This window comes from Mustela lutreola, chromosome 4 (assembly GCF_030435805.1).
Source record: "Mustela lutreola isolate mMusLut2 chromosome 4, mMusLut2.pri, whole genome shotgun sequence".
NCBI classification, from domain to species: domain Eukaryota; kingdom Metazoa; phylum Chordata; class Mammalia; order Carnivora; family Mustelidae; genus Mustela; species Mustela lutreola.
In genome coordinates, this window is record NC_081293.1 from 187,780,130 (window position 1) to 187,797,326 (window position 17,197).

At 44.5% G+C, this 17,197-nt stretch overlaps 1 protein-coding gene across 1 annotated transcript in view; it reads right to left on the minus strand.

Annotated features, from left to right (window-relative positions):
* Nucleotides 1–17,197, minus strand: part of KIAA1549 (KIAA1549 ortholog) — a 136,884-nt gene that overhangs the window by 58,726 nt on the left and 60,961 nt on the right. Inside the window, exons 6-10 of the mRNA XM_059172550.1 lie at nt 16,166–16,349; nt 14,898–14,957; nt 13,316–13,464; nt 3,987–4,164; nt 158–342 (exon numbers count right to left, since the gene is read on the minus strand). Of these exons, the coding sequence (XP_059028533.1) occupies nt 158–342; nt 3,987–4,164; nt 13,316–13,464; nt 14,898–14,957; nt 16,166–16,349 (756 nt within the window). The remainder of the gene's footprint in view (nt 1–157; nt 343–3,986; nt 4,165–13,315; nt 13,465–14,897; nt 14,958–16,165; nt 16,350–17,197) is intronic.

The following is a 17,197-nucleotide window of genomic DNA, read 5'->3' on the forward strand; positions in this document are numbered from 1 at the left end:
TTCCAGTAAGCAAATGTGAGGCAAAGAGATACCACCACTAAAGCCAAAAAAGTATCCCTCTCAGCTCTCCGCCCCACCGCTGAGCATCGAGAGCCTGAGCTCGGCCTACCCCAGCCCGTGAGACCGCCTGCGTGCAGACTGGGGCTCACCCTCTCACCTTCTGGCGCTGCTGGATGCTGGCCACCGTGTCAGGCTGGAAGTCCAGCTTGTCCGTGCGGCAGAGTTTCCAGTACAGGATGACGACAATCACCATGACCACCAGCACTGGAATGACCACGCCGACAATGACCCAGAGGTTGCTGCTCTGGGACTCGGGGGACGGCCTCTTCACTCTGTCCAAGGCTGCAGGGAGGGAAGACAGGCTGTTCATTAACTGTTCTGCACTCACCTCCCTGACGGCCCGTCTGTGCAGGGAACGTGGCTTCTTCTATGAGAAACCTGGAAGCTCTTCGTCATTTCAGGTTGAGGCAAATGGTTAGACTCTGCAATCTCCTGATGGCCAGAAACACTGCCTAGAGGGACCTTAACGCCCGAGGGACCAGGGTGACATACGGACAGGTCTAAAGGAGCACGGCTCATCTGACGGCAGGGCTAGGTTAATTCCAGGTCTCCTGAGTCCCGGGTACCCCACTGGCTCTGCCCTAATCTCACTGCAGGAACGTTTCCATACTAAAAGGCAGAAATCCCCATAAACGGTCTACCTTACGGGGTCTGCCTTAATTTCTTCACCTGTGTATCTCTCTAAATTCCTGAAACAAGATTTAAGGTACCAGGTGTCAGTTTAAACATTATATGACCTCCAACTTACTTACTCAGAGTTTGCCCCTCCCCACCCTCCTGATCACCTCCCCCCTAACCCCGACCCCGACCACTGCCGCAGCCTCCCAGCTTCCCTGGCCTTGGAGGAACTCGCTTCAAGTGCTCTGCCTTTCTCTCCTTTACCAGCTCCTTTCCTAACCTCCCCTCCTGGGCCTGGGCCCTCGTCTTCTTCATACCGCGCTCATCCTCTCAAAGGACTCAGCTCCTCTTAAAGCTCAGTTTCCAGTTACCAAAATGTCCCCCTCCCCTCTGCCCAACCTTCTCACCCATTATCATCACTTCATAAAAACTGCTCCGTGAGAAGGCGAGTTTCCTCCTTGCCTAAGTTGTTCTGTCCTGGAGGCCTTTGCCTTATAAATGGTACCTTACTATTTTCTTTTTCCAAAGATTTTATTTATTTGAGAAAGAAAGAGAGAGACCGAGCAGTGGGGAGGGGCAGAGGCAGAGAGAGAAGCAGACTCCTGCTGAGCAGGAAGCCGGATGCTGGGCTCAATTCCAGGACCTGGAGATCCTGACCTGAGCTGAAGGCAGATGCTTAATCGACTGAGCCACCCAGCCGTCCTGGTATCTTACTAATTTAAAGTGCATTTTATTACATAAATGTTGTCATCTCGATACAGTGCACTTTAGTCATTAATACGGTCGTGACTCTGAGTCTTGTCTTTTCAAATACAGTTCAGTCTCCAGGGGCAGGGGCTAAGTTTTATGCTCTTTTCATATTCCATGATGGTTGGCACCTGCCATGGGATCAAAATGATTCTGCTCAAAGATGTAACAACAGGAAAGATTCTCGGCGCTGGTGTACGGGTGGGTTCCGGCCTCTGAGACACCAGGGAGCCGAGCAAGCAGTCCACAGCTTGAGTGCCATGGAGGAGGCACAAATTACACAGCAGAGACCACACGGGAAATGGAAAAAGGGACAAACTATTAATCTTATCTTTAAATTTGGCCTGAAGAGCGTCTATACACGTAGCTCATTTTGCATGAAAACGGACAACACGGGAGGGACAGAATCAAACCAAGGAGCTGTGACAACCGGATGCTCTTCTTAGTTCTGACCTAGGAACACCCAGGAGGGGCCCAGATGGACCCAAGCAGGCCCGGTTCCCAGGGTCGACAGCTGCCCGGGGCTGAGCCTGACGCCGGCTGAGGCTTCCAATCCCTTGGATCTTTATCCTGTGGTTTTTAGCAGGAAACTGAGGGAAGAGAGGTGCAAACAACAGAGGGAAGGAGCTTCAAAAGCTAACACCCTAGAGTAACTCATCTTCTTTCAGAGGCTTAGCTGGACTGGGGCACCTCTCCTACAATCGAGACGTCCTCGACGAAGACATATAAGTAAGTGCTTCGTTATTTTTTTCTCACTGCTTTGAAACAGAACACACTAATACACAATCATATCTCAAATACACAAACCACCAATGGACTGTTTGCTTAGACTCTCCGCATCATCATCTGTGAATGTGACAAAGCGTGCCCTTGAGCCCTGGCCCTGCTTAGATTCCAGGGACAAGGACAGGGGTCACAAAGAGCCTTCCGTTACCGAAGATCACCGTGAAGCTGTCATTTTATAAAGGTGCCTTCGCGGCCTACGTGTTCTTTGTAAAGAACTTTTCAGTATTTTCTGATGCTCTATTCCTTCTAAACACTTACTTATCCCTTTAATGTTGGGAGCAAATATGGCCGAGCTCCGACAAGGATTGCTCTCTGGCTCACAGGCAAAAGCATCCACGTCAAAAGAGCCATCTGGGGCGCCTGGGTGGCTCAGGGGGTTAACCCTCTGCCTTTGGCTCAGGTCATGATCCCAGTGTCCTGGGATCAAGTCCCGCATCGGGCTCTCTGCTCAGCGGGGAGCCTGCCTCCCCCCTCTCTCTCTGCCTGCCTCTCTGCCTACTTGTAATCTCTCTTTCTCTGTAAAATAAATAAATAAAATCTTTAAAAAAAAAAAAAAAAAAGCCGTCTGGTTCATAAAGGAACAATTAGAGAAAGACACTCTTCTGTGTCTCTCCGTTTTCTTAATTTTAAATGCCCAGAATCTGGGAGTTGAAAACTAAGGCACTGGGAGCAACCGCTGCCGGAGGCAGGAGCCAAGAGTCTTCCAACAATAATACAGAAATATCAAAATACCTCTTTCTAAATTGTGAAGTACTGCGAGGACCGGGAGGGAGAGAAACAGCACTGAACCCGGTAAGGATCAAGGACTTCTTTGTGTTGCAAAACTCAGCAGGAAGCCAATAAATGCAGAGGGCACCTCCCAGCTTCCTGTGTGACTAACTGTCCCCACCAACGTTCAAAATATGACAGGCAAGATTTCGGAATAAATAGAGAGAAAACAAGTTATTTTAGGTAAGACAAAATTTTTTAAAAACAGACATAGTACAGGAGTAGGGGGAAAATTGTTACAGTTAACTTAAGGTAACTCACTCTAACCCTGGAGATACAAAATGCTGGGCAGGGGAACAGCTGTGCAAGCTACAAGTACAAGCAGTTGAAATAAAGGACTTGGCAAGTAAATTTTAACAACTGACACTGCGGGGCACTGGAATGGCTCAGTTGGTAAGGCATCTCAAGGTCCTGGGATGAAGCCCTACCTCAGGCTCTGGAGAGGGGGCTCTCAGCGACTCTCAGGGGCTGGAGGGGGGAGGGGCTCAGGGGGCTCTTGGAGAGGCTCTCTGGCTCTCTGCTCAGCGGGAAACCTGCTTCACCTTCTCCCTCTACCCCTCCCCCCACTCATGCTCTCTTGCTTCCTCACTCTCAAATATATAAAAATTCTTTTTAAAAAATGACATTTTAGGGGCCCCTGGGTGGCTCAGTGTGTTAAAGCCTCTGCCTTTGGCTCAGGTCATGATCTCAGGGTCCTGGGATCAAGCGCCACATCAGGCTCTCTGCTCAGCGGGGAGCCTGCTTCCTCCTCCATCTCTCTGCTTGTCTCTCTGCCTGCTTGTGATCTCTGTCAAATAAATAAAATCTTTAAAAATAAAATAAAAATAAAAAATGACGTTTTATTCAAGTGCCACATAATAAATAATAAGGGTTTAAGACATTACTCTATGCACACAAGAATGCTTTAAATTCAGATTTCATTGTTAGGGAAGAAACAACCACCAAACCTGGCTTTTGATGCCAGCACAGCACAGAGAGCACTTAGGGTCTATGTGTCACACACTTACGTTGGGCAACAGCACCTTGAATGCGGTAACCCAAGATAATGGCTGCTCTCTGGATATCTATCTTGTTAATCAGATCTGAAGACCTGACTGCACTGAGTCTTTCTCCATCTTGATCCTCCACAAAGTAGATGAGCTGCACAGGATTGTCTTCTCCCTCTAGCCTTGACACGTTGACCATCTGAAAGATAACAGAAACCATTAGCATTTTTGAAGCTCCTATTTCCAGATGCCCTGGCTCAGGGCACCCAGTCTTGACTGTGTTATTCAGGATTCATTCCAATGCTCATAATGAGCTTGTGACACCATTCTGGATCCCAGAATCCCCACAATGCTCTTTCAATGGGAAGAGGGACAATGAATGTTACTCTGTACGGAATAACAAATGTGCCTCATCTTGCTCAAAATAATCCCTGAGACAAATGGGCAAGAGAACAAGAGAACACAGAGTTGGCCAAGGCCACGCAGTCTTTAGCTGAGACCGACCACGTCCAGCCTGTCATGGGAGAATGCTGCTGTTCTCCCAACATGAATCATAAGGGCTGTGTGCACCCCTGGTTCTCAGAAACTATTCCTGGTTTCATCCAATCTCACCCTGAATCAGCATTTTCTCTTTTTTTAAGGCACAGCTTCTCAACCTTGGTACTACTGCCATTTGGGTTCAACAGGGGGCTATCCCAAGTATCATAGGATATTTAGCAGCATCAATGTCCTCTACTTACTAGATGCCAGTACCAACAGCCACACCTCCCTCACCAGCTGTGACAACCAAAATTGTCACTAGACATGCCAGATGCACCGGCAGGGGGCATAAAATCACCACCACTTGAGAACCACTGCTCTCGGGATTATAAATTCTTCAACACCCCACTCTCAACAACGGATTAATCACAAAGATGGAGAATCAGTAAGGAAACAGCAGACTACAGACTAAAGGAACCTAACAGACATTTATGGAACATTCCATTCAGTATCAACAGAAAACACATTCTCCTCAAGCACCCATGGAACATTTTCTAGGATATACCATATGTTAGGCCACGAAACAGTCTCAACAAATTCAAGACAACAGAAATTATATCAAGTATCTTTTCTGACCACAACAGTATGAAAATACAATCAATAATAGGAGAAAGTTGAATATTTCACAAACACATGGAAATTAAACAGCACACTCCTGAAAATACCATTAGACCAAAGAACAAATTGAAAAGGAAATTTTAAATATATTGAGACAAATGAAAACAGAAATACAACATACCAAAATTTATGGGATATACCAAAAGCAGTTATAAGAGGGAATTTTATAGCTATAAATGCATACATTAAGAAAAACGAGATTTCAAGTAAAAAACCTAGGCATCTAAGAGACTCAGTCAGTTAAGCATCCAACTCTTGATTTCAGTTCAGGTCACGATCTCAGGGTTGTGGGATTGAGCCCCACATCAGGCTCCATACTTAGTCGTGAGCCTTGAGATTCTCTCTCACCCTCTGACCCTCCCTCCTCTAGTCTGCTCATAGTACACGCTCTCACTCCCTCTCTAAAATAAATAAATAAATAAATCTTTAAAAACAAAAAACAAAAAAATAACTTTTACACCTCAAGGACCTAAGAAAAAAAGGAAAAACCTAAGTCCAAGGTTAGCAGAAGGGAGAAAATAATAAAGATCAGAGCAGAAATTAATAAAATCGATAACAGGAAAAATTACCAAAACTAAGCATTGGCTCTTTGAAAAGAAGCAAAATTGATAAATCTTCAGCTAGACCAAAGAAAGAACAAAGAAAAAGGTGGACTCAAATGAAAGTTATAAATGAAAGAGGAGACACTACAACAGGTAACAGAAACATAAAGGATCATAAAAGAATACTTTAAATAATTACACAACAACAAAATGGATAACCCAGGAGCAATGGATAAATTCCTGGAAACATACAACCTACTGAGACTGAATCAGGAAGAAACAGAAAATGTGAACAGACCAGTAAGAATTATGAAGGCTGGGGACGCCTGGGTGGCTCAGGGGGTTAAAGCCTCTGCTTTTGGCTCAGGTCATGATCCCAGGGTCCTGGAATCGAGTCCCACATCAGGCTCTCTGCTCAGCAGGGAGCCTGCTTCCTCCTCTCTCTGACTGCCTCTCTGCCTACTTGTAATCTCTGTCTGTCAAATAAATAAATAAAATCTTAAAAAAAAAAAATTAAGAAGGCTGAATCAGTAATCAAAAACTTCCCCCCCAAAAAACCAGGACCAGATGGTTTCACTGACGAATTCTACAAAACATTCAAAGAATTAATACTAATCCTTCTCAAAAGTTTCCAAAACAATAAAGAGAAGAGAACATTCCCAAACTCATTTTATGAGACCAATATTACCATGATACCAAAGTCTACTAAGGACACTACAAAAACAAAAACAAACAAACAAACAAACAAAAAAACACCCTACAGGGCAATATCTCTTACGAATTGGATGCAAAAATTCTCAACAAAATACGAGCAAACCAAATGCAAGAGTACATTCAAAAGATCATGCAACATGGGGCTCCTGGGTGGCTCAGTTGGTAAAGCACCTGAACCTTGGTTTTGGCTCAGGTCATGATCTCAGGGTTGTAAGATCAAGCCCCACATCAGACTCCAGGCTCAGCACAGAGTCTGCTCAGGATTCTTTTTCTCTCCCTCTCCCTCTGCTCCTTCCATCACTTGCACTCATGTTCTCTCTTGCACACTCTCTCTCACGCTCTAAAATAAATAAGTAAAATCATAAAAAAAAAAAAAATTGTGCACTATGATCAAGTGGGATTCATCCTTGAAATGCAAGGATGGTTCAACAAGTCAATCAGTAAGTTTGATATATCACATTGATAAATAAAAGATAAAAATCATACGATCATCTAAACAGATATAGGAAAAGTATTTGACAAAATTCAATTTCCACTCAAGATATAAACCAGCAACAAACTGAGTGTGGAAGGAACATATCTCCACATAGGAATGGCCATATATAACAAACCCAGAGCTAAAACTGAAAGTTTTTCCTATATAATCAGAAACAAGGGGTGCCTGGGTGGCTCAGTCATAAAGCGTCTGCCTTCAGTTCAGGTCATGATTCCTGGGTGCTGAGATCGAGCCCCACGTCAGGCTCCCTGCTCAGGAGGAAGCCTGCTTCTCCCTCTCCCACTCCACCTGCTTGTGTGCTGTCTCTATCACTGTGTCTCTCCCCCTCTCTCTGTCAAATAAATAAATAAATAAATAATAAATAGAATTGGGGGGGTATAAATAAATAAAATCAGAAATAAGAAAAGAGTGCCCACTCTCAGCACTCCTATTCAATACAATACTATCCTAGCCAGTGCAATCAGACAAGAAAAAAAAAAAAACAAAAGGCATCCAAAGCAGAAAGGAAGATGTAAAATCTGTCACTATTTGCAAGATGACATGATATTATACATAGAAAACCCAAAACACTCCACCTTCAGTAAAGTTACAGGATACAAAATTAATATATTAAAAAATCTGTTGTGTTTGCGGGTGTGTGTGTGTGTGTGTGTGTTTAAAGATTTTTATTTATTTATTTGACAGAGAAAGAGAGAGAGATCACAAGTAGGCAGAGACAGCGGGGAAGCAGGCTCCCCACTGAGCAGAGAGCCTGATGAGAGACTCGATCCCAGGACCCTGAGATCATGATCCGAGCTGGAGGTAGAGACTTAACCCACTGAGCCACACAGGCACCCTTGTGTGTGTGTGTGTGTGTGTGTGTGTGTGTTTTAAGATTTTATTTATTTATTTGACAGATAGAGATCACAAGGAGACAGAGAGGCAGGCAGAGAGAGAGAGAGGGAAGCAGGCTCCCTGTTGAGCAGAGAGCCCGATGCGGGGCTCAATCCCAGGACCCTGGGATCATGACCTGAGCTGAAGGCAGAGGCTTTAACCCACTGAGCCACCCAGGTGCCCGTGTGTGTGTTTTTTAAGTAGATTCCATGCCAAGTGTAGAGCCCATTGCAGAACTTGAACACATGACCTTGAGATCAAGACCTGAGCTGAAATCAAGAGTCCAATACCCAACCAACTGAGCCACCCAGGTGCCCTTATGTTTTCTCTATAATAATAATGAAGATTTTGAAAAAGAAATAAAATAGTACCATTCACAACAGCATCAAAAATAATAAAATACCTAGGAATAAATTTAACCAAGGAATTAGAAGATCTGTACACTAAAAACTATAAGACACTGATGAAAGAAATTGAAGACACAAATAAATGGAAAGATACTTTGTGTTCATGAACTGGAAGAATTTGTTAAAATGTCCATATTATCTTGGGGTGCCTAGGTGGCTGAGTTGGTCAAGCATCTGCCTTTGGCTCAGGTCATGATCCCAGGGTCCTGGGATCAAGCCCCACGTTGGCCTCCCTGCTCAGCAGCAAGTCTATTTCTCCCTTTCCCTCTGCCCCTCTGCCTGCTTGTGCATTCTCTCTCTCTCTCAAATAAATAAAATTTTTTTTTTTTAATGTACATACTACCCAAAGCCATCTACAGACACCACCTCTGTAGCCATCTAAATTCTAATGGCATTTTAGAAATAGAAAAAATAATCCTAATATTCATATGGAATCACAGAAGACCCTGGTAACAAAGGAGCCAAGAATACTCAATGGGAAAAAGCCTCTTCAATAAATGGTGATAGGAAAACTGCATATGCACAACCAAAAAAATTAAACTGGGTCCCTATCTTATATCACTCACAAAAAATAACTCCAGGGGCACCTGGGTGGCTCCGTCAGTTGAGCATCTGCCTTCCGCTCAGGTCATGATCCCACGGTCCTGGGGTGGAGGCCTGCATTTGGCTCTGCTCACGGGGGAGCCTGCTTCCTCCTCTCTTTCTGCCTGCCTCTCTGCCTACCTGTGATCTCTGTTTGTCAAACAAATAAATAAAAATCTTTAAAAAAAATAAAAATAACTCCAATGGAAAGTTTTAAATGTAAGACCTGAAACCATAAAACTCCTAAAAGAAAACATAAGGGAAAGGCTCCTTGACGTTGGTCTTGGCAATGACTTTCTAGATATAACACTCAAAGCACAAGCAAAAAAAAGAGCAAAAATTAACAAGCAGACTGTATCGAACTTAAAAGCTTCTGCATAGCAAAAGAAAGACTCAATGAAATGAAAAGACAACATATGGAAAGGGAGAAAATATGCAACAAATCATATATCTGATAAGAGATTAATATCCAAAATATATAAGGAACTCATACAACTCGAGAGCAAACAAACAAATAAAAACACACCCAAACTCTTTGATTTAAAAATGGGCACAAGAGCTGAACATTTTTCCAAAAAATACACACAGCCAACAGGTATATAAAAAGGTCAAAATCACTAATCATCAGAGAAAAGTAAACCAAAGCCACAATGAGGTATCACGTCACACCTGACAGAATGGCTATCCTCAGAAGAGATGGGTGCTGGTAAGAAGGTGGGGAAAGGGGGCCCTTGTGCATGGTTGGTGGGAATATAAATTGGTGCCAGCATTGTGGAAAACAGTATGAACTTTCCTCAAATAATTTTAAATGGAACTTCCATGTGATCCAGGAATCCCACTTCTGGGTATACACCAAAAGGAAGTAAAATCCACTATCTGAAAAGATATCTGTATTCCCCCAGCCCTGCCCCTGCTCACTGCGGCATTATTTACAACAACCAAGACATGGAAGTGACCTAAGTGTCCATCCATGGACAAACGGATAAAGAAGATGTGATGTGATATGCACACACATGTGCACACACACACACACACAAACACACACACACACGCAGTATCATTGGGTCATAAGAAAGAAGGAAATCCTGCCATTTGCAACCACATAGACCTGGAGGGCATTATGCAAACCGAAATAAGGCAGACAGAAAGACAATCACCGTATGCTCTTGCTCAGGAGAAATGGGTGATGGTGGCCAAAGGGTATGAACTTCCAGCTGTAAGATGAGTAAGTTCCAGGGGTCTAATGCATAGCATAGGGCCATAGTTAACAATACTGTTTTATATATACTTGAGAGGTGCTGAGTATAGATCTTAAAAATTCTCACCACAACCAAAAAAATTCTTACCACATCCAAAAAATAGTCATGGATGTGTTAACTAATGTTATTGTGCCAGTCACTCTGCAATATATACATATATCAAATCATCAATTGCACACTTTAAACCTATATGGTATCATATCAAGTATCTTTCAATGGAGCTAGAAAGTTGTACACAAATTCACAATCACCTAGTCAAATAGTGCTTTGATTTGTCTCAGAACTGATCTCCCTCTGGTGCCCTCTCATATTAGGACTTCAGAATCTGGGATCCTTGCTGTATCACAGTTTTACATAAATACATGTTTCTATTTTGTTGCTGTTTCTCTAATAATATGCAACAATTTTACTGCCCCTTGAGATTCCAGCAAAATGCAGGACTACTGTCAACAATGAGTCCAAGCCCTCTATTTTGCATAAGCAATTTGAATTTTTGGTCTCTACATTTGCCATTGGCAAAACGCAGCTGCTACTTTTCTAGCCACGTGTACAGAATTGTAATACGGCCCTGCGTTCTGGACACGGCTGCAGGACTCCTTCTTCCCCACTGGAAACTTCTGGCAAATCAACAACTTCATGATTTCACTGTGAATGCCTTCTTCCAGATAATTTTAAAAGATCCTTAACAAACAGGTCCAAACTCTCATCCCTGGGGAATCTGTTCTCCAGGGGAGAAGGACTCATCTATCCTGCCCTTTGTTTGCTATGTCTAGGCTCACTCCCTGACCACTTCTACTCCCTAACCACCTACTCGCTCCCCAAACTGGGCGGTAATGATTAATTTTTTATTAGCCCTGAGAATGGAATACTATCGAAGGACTATGTGAATGTTTACTACACTGAAAAAGTTTTGATACCTTTTAGAAATGGTTTCACCTGGCAGTAACCAAGTTCCAATGTATTGGGGTATATAATTAAAGATTCTATAAACTCATCCAATCTAAAAGCAACAGTCAGTAAAATCTAATTCTAGATCCTTTCTAGATGACTTCTTATCAGATTTATATCTGGAATCCATACAACCATAGTAGGATGGAGTCATTATTTTGGGCAATGTTTTCAATTTCATTTTTAAAAATTATTTTCTGATTCAAATCACATGTTCACTGTACAAATTACATGCTCATTGGAGAAATTCTGAAAACACACAAAATGTGTAAAAAAAAAAAAAGATGAAAATCACCTGAAGTTCAGTCAACCAAAGAAAATTACTATAAACACTGTGGCATACTTCCATTATTTTTTTCATAGGTTTCATATCAATATTCGGATGACAGCGCATGCATTCTTTGGTAATCTTTGTTCACCATATCACTCAATAATTTATTAATTTATGTATTTTGAGAGTGAGAGAGAGTGAGTGGGGGAGGGGGCCAGGAGGGGAAGGGCAGAAGGAGAGGGAGAGAGAGAATCTGAAGCAGGCTCCACATTGAGTGTGGAGTGGGGCTTGGTTTCTCCACCCTGAGATCAAGACCTGAGCTAAAATCACGAGTCGGATGCTTAACCCACTAAGCCACCCAGGTACTCCTCAATAGTTTGGTTTTTTTTTTTTTTAATGACAATGGCCACCTAACATTCCAACATACAAAGATTCACTATAATTTATTTACTCATTCTCCAACTGCTGGTCATTGAGGTTGCTCTCATGTTTTCCCTTTTACAGATGATATTTCAATGAAGAGTCCTGAACTGTTGCACATGAATCCTTGTCTACGTCTCCACATTGGGTTACCCTAAGAGGGGGAAAGATGTGGGGCGCAGTCCCAGTGCAATCCGTCAGGTGGCACCGCTGGCTGGGGGTGGCTTGGTTCACTTCCACAGACCTCACACTCCTATCTGAGGGAAGCTGCACAACTAACATAGCACTTCGTTAGGTAGTTTAATGAGGTCTCTGTTTTACGTGCATAAATTCGCCTCCACCAAGACCTTGAACTCTACGAAGCCAGAACTGCTAAATAAGGCAAGGCTTTTACAAGTCATTTTAATTTCTTCTTTGTTTAATGCTTATTTAATGTTATTCACAATTTTTCATTAGTTTTTTTAAAATTTCTCTATACTCGACTATAGCTGGCAAAGGAACGACTGTGGGAGAGGGAATCCAAAGCAATGCTGACGGGGAAAACTTGGTAAGAGGGTCACAGGACAATGACGCCAGCTCAAGGCAAACTCCCGCCACCCCCATCCAAGTCAGATGCACACCTTTCCCTTTGATGCCCCTGCACCCCCGGGTTTCACCAGCTTTCCTGTCTCTGCGACGCCTTAACTTTAAAGATTTTTTATTTTTATTTATTTGTCAGAGAGAGAGCACACAGGCAGGCAGAGTGGCAAGCAGAGGCAGAGGGAGTAGCAGGCTCCCAACTGTGCGGGGAGTCTGATGTGGGACCTGATCCCAGGACACTGGGATCACGACCTGAGCCGAAGGCAGCCGCTCAACCAACTGAGCCACCCAGTCATCCCTCGACGCCTTAACTTTAAATATCCCGTTTTCCTAGCTCTAGAGGTCAGCAGTCAATAAAGAAAAACATCCAAAACATCAGAATTCACATTGAGATGGGAATAAATTACAGCCCCAATCTCCAGCTCTCTGTGTGCACTTGCATTTCTGATGGGTCACTTTTGGATTCAAGTGGATCTGTTTTCCGTGGCCTTCCTGCTAGTTTACAAAATGGACTATAGGGTGACGGATGGTAACTAGACTTCTTGCGGTGGTCGTTTTGGTGTGTATGCAAATATCAAATCATTTTCTCGTCCATCTGAAACTAACATAATGTCACATACCAATTTTATCCCAATTGAACCAACAGCAACAAAGTGGAGATAGTTGGGTAACATGAAACCACCTGCACTGGCTGGAGGCAAAGAGGATCAAGTGCTCAAGGGAGGACACAAAATTCTCCTCTCTCCGATCCCTTAAGGTCTCTTGCAGAGGGATGATTTATAGCTATGATGCGATTAATAATACTTACCACTGCATTAAATTGACTACGTTTTTGGTGATTAAAAACTACTCCAAAAAACAAGGTCATGTTGATGGCATGGCAACCCAGTGACACAATTTTCTTGCCGTGCTCCCCACGGGTCTACGTGTCTAGACTCTGGTCGAACTGAAATGCTACCACTCTCACTTACTACCAGATAGAGTCCTCCGTCCCCATTAGAATTTTCTCATAGCATCTTTCATTTGCGTGGAAATTCCGTGTGTTTTTAGACAAATCTCTGCCCCCTCCTTCCCTCCTCCCTTGGCCTTCTTAAGGAGTACCTGCACCACGCTGTTCCCGGCAGCGACGGTGGCCCTTCTCCACATCCGCCTCCGCGTGGACACCTCGCTGAGCAGCTGGGCCAGCTTGCGTTCCATCTCGGCCTGAAACACTTCATTCTGGAGCTGCTTCTCCACGACGCCCAGGAGAACTACATTTACAAAATGAAACACACACAGGCCCCGAAACAAGTTAGCAGCGGAGGAAAAATGAGTGCGTGCGGAGGACAAATTAACATAGGATTCCTATCACGTGCCCCTGCCTCGAGAGGAGATCCTAGGGAGAGAAAGTGAACATGAACAGGGTCCTGGGGAGCCAGGAAGTGCTGCTCAAGGGTCTTATTTACAGTTCCAAGCTCTTACACAGACTGGTGGCCAGAAGTCCCAGGAACTCAGCAGCATAGAAGCTTTGGAGCTGAGAACTCCCATACACGGGCAAACATTTTATCCATCCTTATTTCAAAACTTCTGGGGGCGCCTAGGTGGCTCAGTGGGTTAAAGCCTCTGCCTTCGGCTCAGGTCATGATCCCAGGGTTCTGGGATCGAGCCCCACATCGGCTCTCTGCTCAGCGGGGAGCTGCTTCCTCCAATCTCTCTCTCTCTGCCTGCCTCTCTGCCTACTTGTAATCTCTGTCTGTCAAATAAATAAGTAAAAATCTAAAAAAAAAAAAACCTTCTGGAAATGCTCTAGTTCATATCTCGTCTAGTCTCAAGACTTAGATGCACAAACTCACCCCAGATAAGGGTGCCTGTCTGAAAAATATCTGCTGTAAACAAGATTATCAAACAGATAATGGGCTTGTCAGCATATGGTCGAAGGAAAGACCCGTGGGCTTTGCAGCCAGAACCGGCTCAAATCCGCCCGGAGATAGACAAGGGACGAGTCTCCTAAGTGCTAGGAAAATGATCTGGAAAATGGGGCCACTGCACCATGCAAAGAAGTGGAGCCTTTGCACGGGATGTGAAGCAAGGAGGACCGACAGGGTCTGAGAAACCACAACTGGTGACCGTCACCACAGGACACGATTCTCTCCATGACCAGCTACTTACTGTGCCGCTCACACACTGGGAACATAGTGAGGGTGTCACTATCTCTTGGACTTTGGTTACCCAGTTAGAAAGCCTTTATCTGCAGTGCCATAGCTATAAATATCTGACCCAGGCCCACAAGACTTTTTAAAAAACCTTATTTGCTCACCAAGCTATCTTATTCGTCCTCATAAAACCAAACAAATAAGCCTTTTTAGAAAAAAAAAAAAAAAACACACACACACAGAGAAAGAGATCCTTGCTTTGGAACTCTATCCTGTTTTGGATCAGAAGACTGTCAATTCTTGTTAGACCTTCCCCTGAACTTGATGTATGAATTTTAAAGAAAGCCAATCCTTTTTGTGCCATAACTCAGCGGGACATATTCCCACAGCTGAATCTGAATTCCCTTCTCATTCATTCTTTGCCAAGAATTTAAGGGACATGGCGCCCTGAATTTAGGACTCAGACGCACGAAAGTTGACATCACGCTCAGTACACCTGCACAGACTTTTTATTCTTACAGCTGCCAAAGCATTATGTAAGTCCAACATACCTGTTCTCACCCAGGAGGATTTCAACAACTGAGATAAGTTCAGCTGTGGGTACTGGAAGGCTATAAAAGGCAAAGGAGGGAAATCCGTAAGAACATGTTTGCACGCATCAGAAAGGTAAGTCTAGGGAGTACCTGCTAAGTCACAGTACTTTGCCTTTCCACAGTATTTCGCCTTTAGTGCAAAACGTGTTAGAACAAAATGCCAGGCTGGTGTGAAGGCGAGGACCACAGGCAGTTTCTGAGCACAGGAGTCTCCAGAAGAAAGGCAGAGAAGGAGAAGTGAAAGGCTGGCTCGAGTGACCCAGTGGGACACTGCTTCACACAGAGCCCACCCACCCACATGATCCCCTGGAAATCTCATTGTTCCAGAGCAATGAGATTTCACACTGTGTTCGCTGGGACCCCAGGATTTCCCAGCAATGACTCCAGGTAAAGTGACCCTATGTCCTGGCTTGCCCGGGACAGACCCGGGCTACCCACACTGTCATCCTTACTCTTTTCCCCATACCTGCACAGCACAGAACGAACGGCGCAATGTGTAAAGAACAATTTCTATCCCTGCCTACTTTTGCATCTGACAAGTTACCCTTTTTAATTTAATTAACCACACACGAAAACACATAAAAGTCATTGGACCATTTGGCTGTTCCATTTTTGTAAAGGAATTTGATGCATTTTTTGGCCTGACTTCAACCCTCAAATCTACTGTTTTTTGAAGTAAATGTTTACCCCACCCCCAGCCCGCTCCATGTGCACCGTGATTCTAATTGCTTCAGCCAGGAAGAAAGGTTTTGTTTGTTTTCATCTATTATTCTTTTCTCAGTTTTGTGCGTCCATGCAGCAAAACTTACTCTTTTTGGTGTACAGCTTTATGGCTTTTGACAAATACACAAAGTTGCATAACCGTCACCACATCAAAGATACAGAACAGGCTCATCAACCCCCAAAAGTTGCCTTCTGCTACTCTTCCGCAGTCTAGCCTGCTCCCACCCGTCACCCCTGGCAACCACAGGTCTGTTTTTTCTGCCTCTGGTTTTACCCTCCCCAGAACGGGTGCAGTCTTTACTAATGCCCTGTACTCTCAAAGGACAATAATAAAGCAAGGCCCGTGGGTGAGGAGGGCTCCAGAGGCCCAGCCGGAATGGACTCTGAGAAGCTCTGACTTTATCTGATTTACACTCTGGACTTCAGCCAAATATTTCAAAAGAGGTCCAGCAATGAAAACACTTGTGGCCGCTTTCCCAGCGTTTGGTGAGAGCCATACTCACGTTCTGCGATCTGGAGCACGGGGTACCCCAGGTAGAAACTGAACTCCACCACGCTCAAGTTCCTGAGCAGCTGGCTCACTTCTGTCCCGTTCAAAAACCCCCGCGTGCCTTTGACCGCAAAAATGATATTGACCGGGCCCCGCCGAGGGGCCGGCCTTGAAGCACCCACGGTGATATTCAGGATCTAAAGAGAAGGAAGGTGGGATCAGCCTCCAAAAGAAAGCGAAACACTGAGGAAAAGCCGCTGGTTTCTCCCTTAAACTTTCTCTCACTGATTTTTTTTTTTTTTTTTAAAGGAGAGAACATTTTTTTCAAAGGAACAAACCAGCTCCACCACCTGGGTCCCGTTTGCGATACTTAAAATTCTCGGTTTACTGAAAATGTTTTTCACATGAAGCGATGAACCCAACACATGTAGGCACGGTCCCTCCCCGCCCCACCCACACCAAATCCCACTGAAATAACAAGAAGCTGAACAAAGGGGAGTAAATCCACAACAGCTCGGAGAATGGAAGAAAATCAGAGATTCTGTCACATTCCTGGAAGATGGAGACAGGATGGGATCGTAATGATATAAACCAGAACGGAGGGAACAGAGACCCAAATCATAGCCAGGCCTGGCGCGCAGGAGCAGAGAGCCAGGAGGGCTCTGCAGGAACCGACCCCAGAGGAGGCCATGAACAGCAATCAGTACAGTTATTCAAAGCCCACGTACCAAAGAGCTGAGCTGACTTTCTCCCTCCTTCTTCCTTCCTCATGGCCACGGGCAGGCCAACAAAGAGGGGCTGGCACAGCCACACGGGCCCCCTGACCAGCCCAAGGAACAGCTCCATAAGGAAAAGGAGCTCCTGGTCAGAGCAGACTACAAGGCTGTGGGTTTAGCCACTAGGAAGGAGGGTAGAGACTCCTACCCACCAGAGCACACGAGAGACAGAGAAGGGAAGAAAACGAAAGAAAAGGCAGCTTTGCTGTGAAGCGTTCCATCCCCCGAAATCCTTGTCCTGCACTGGGGCAGGGGTTCCAGTCCGCCCC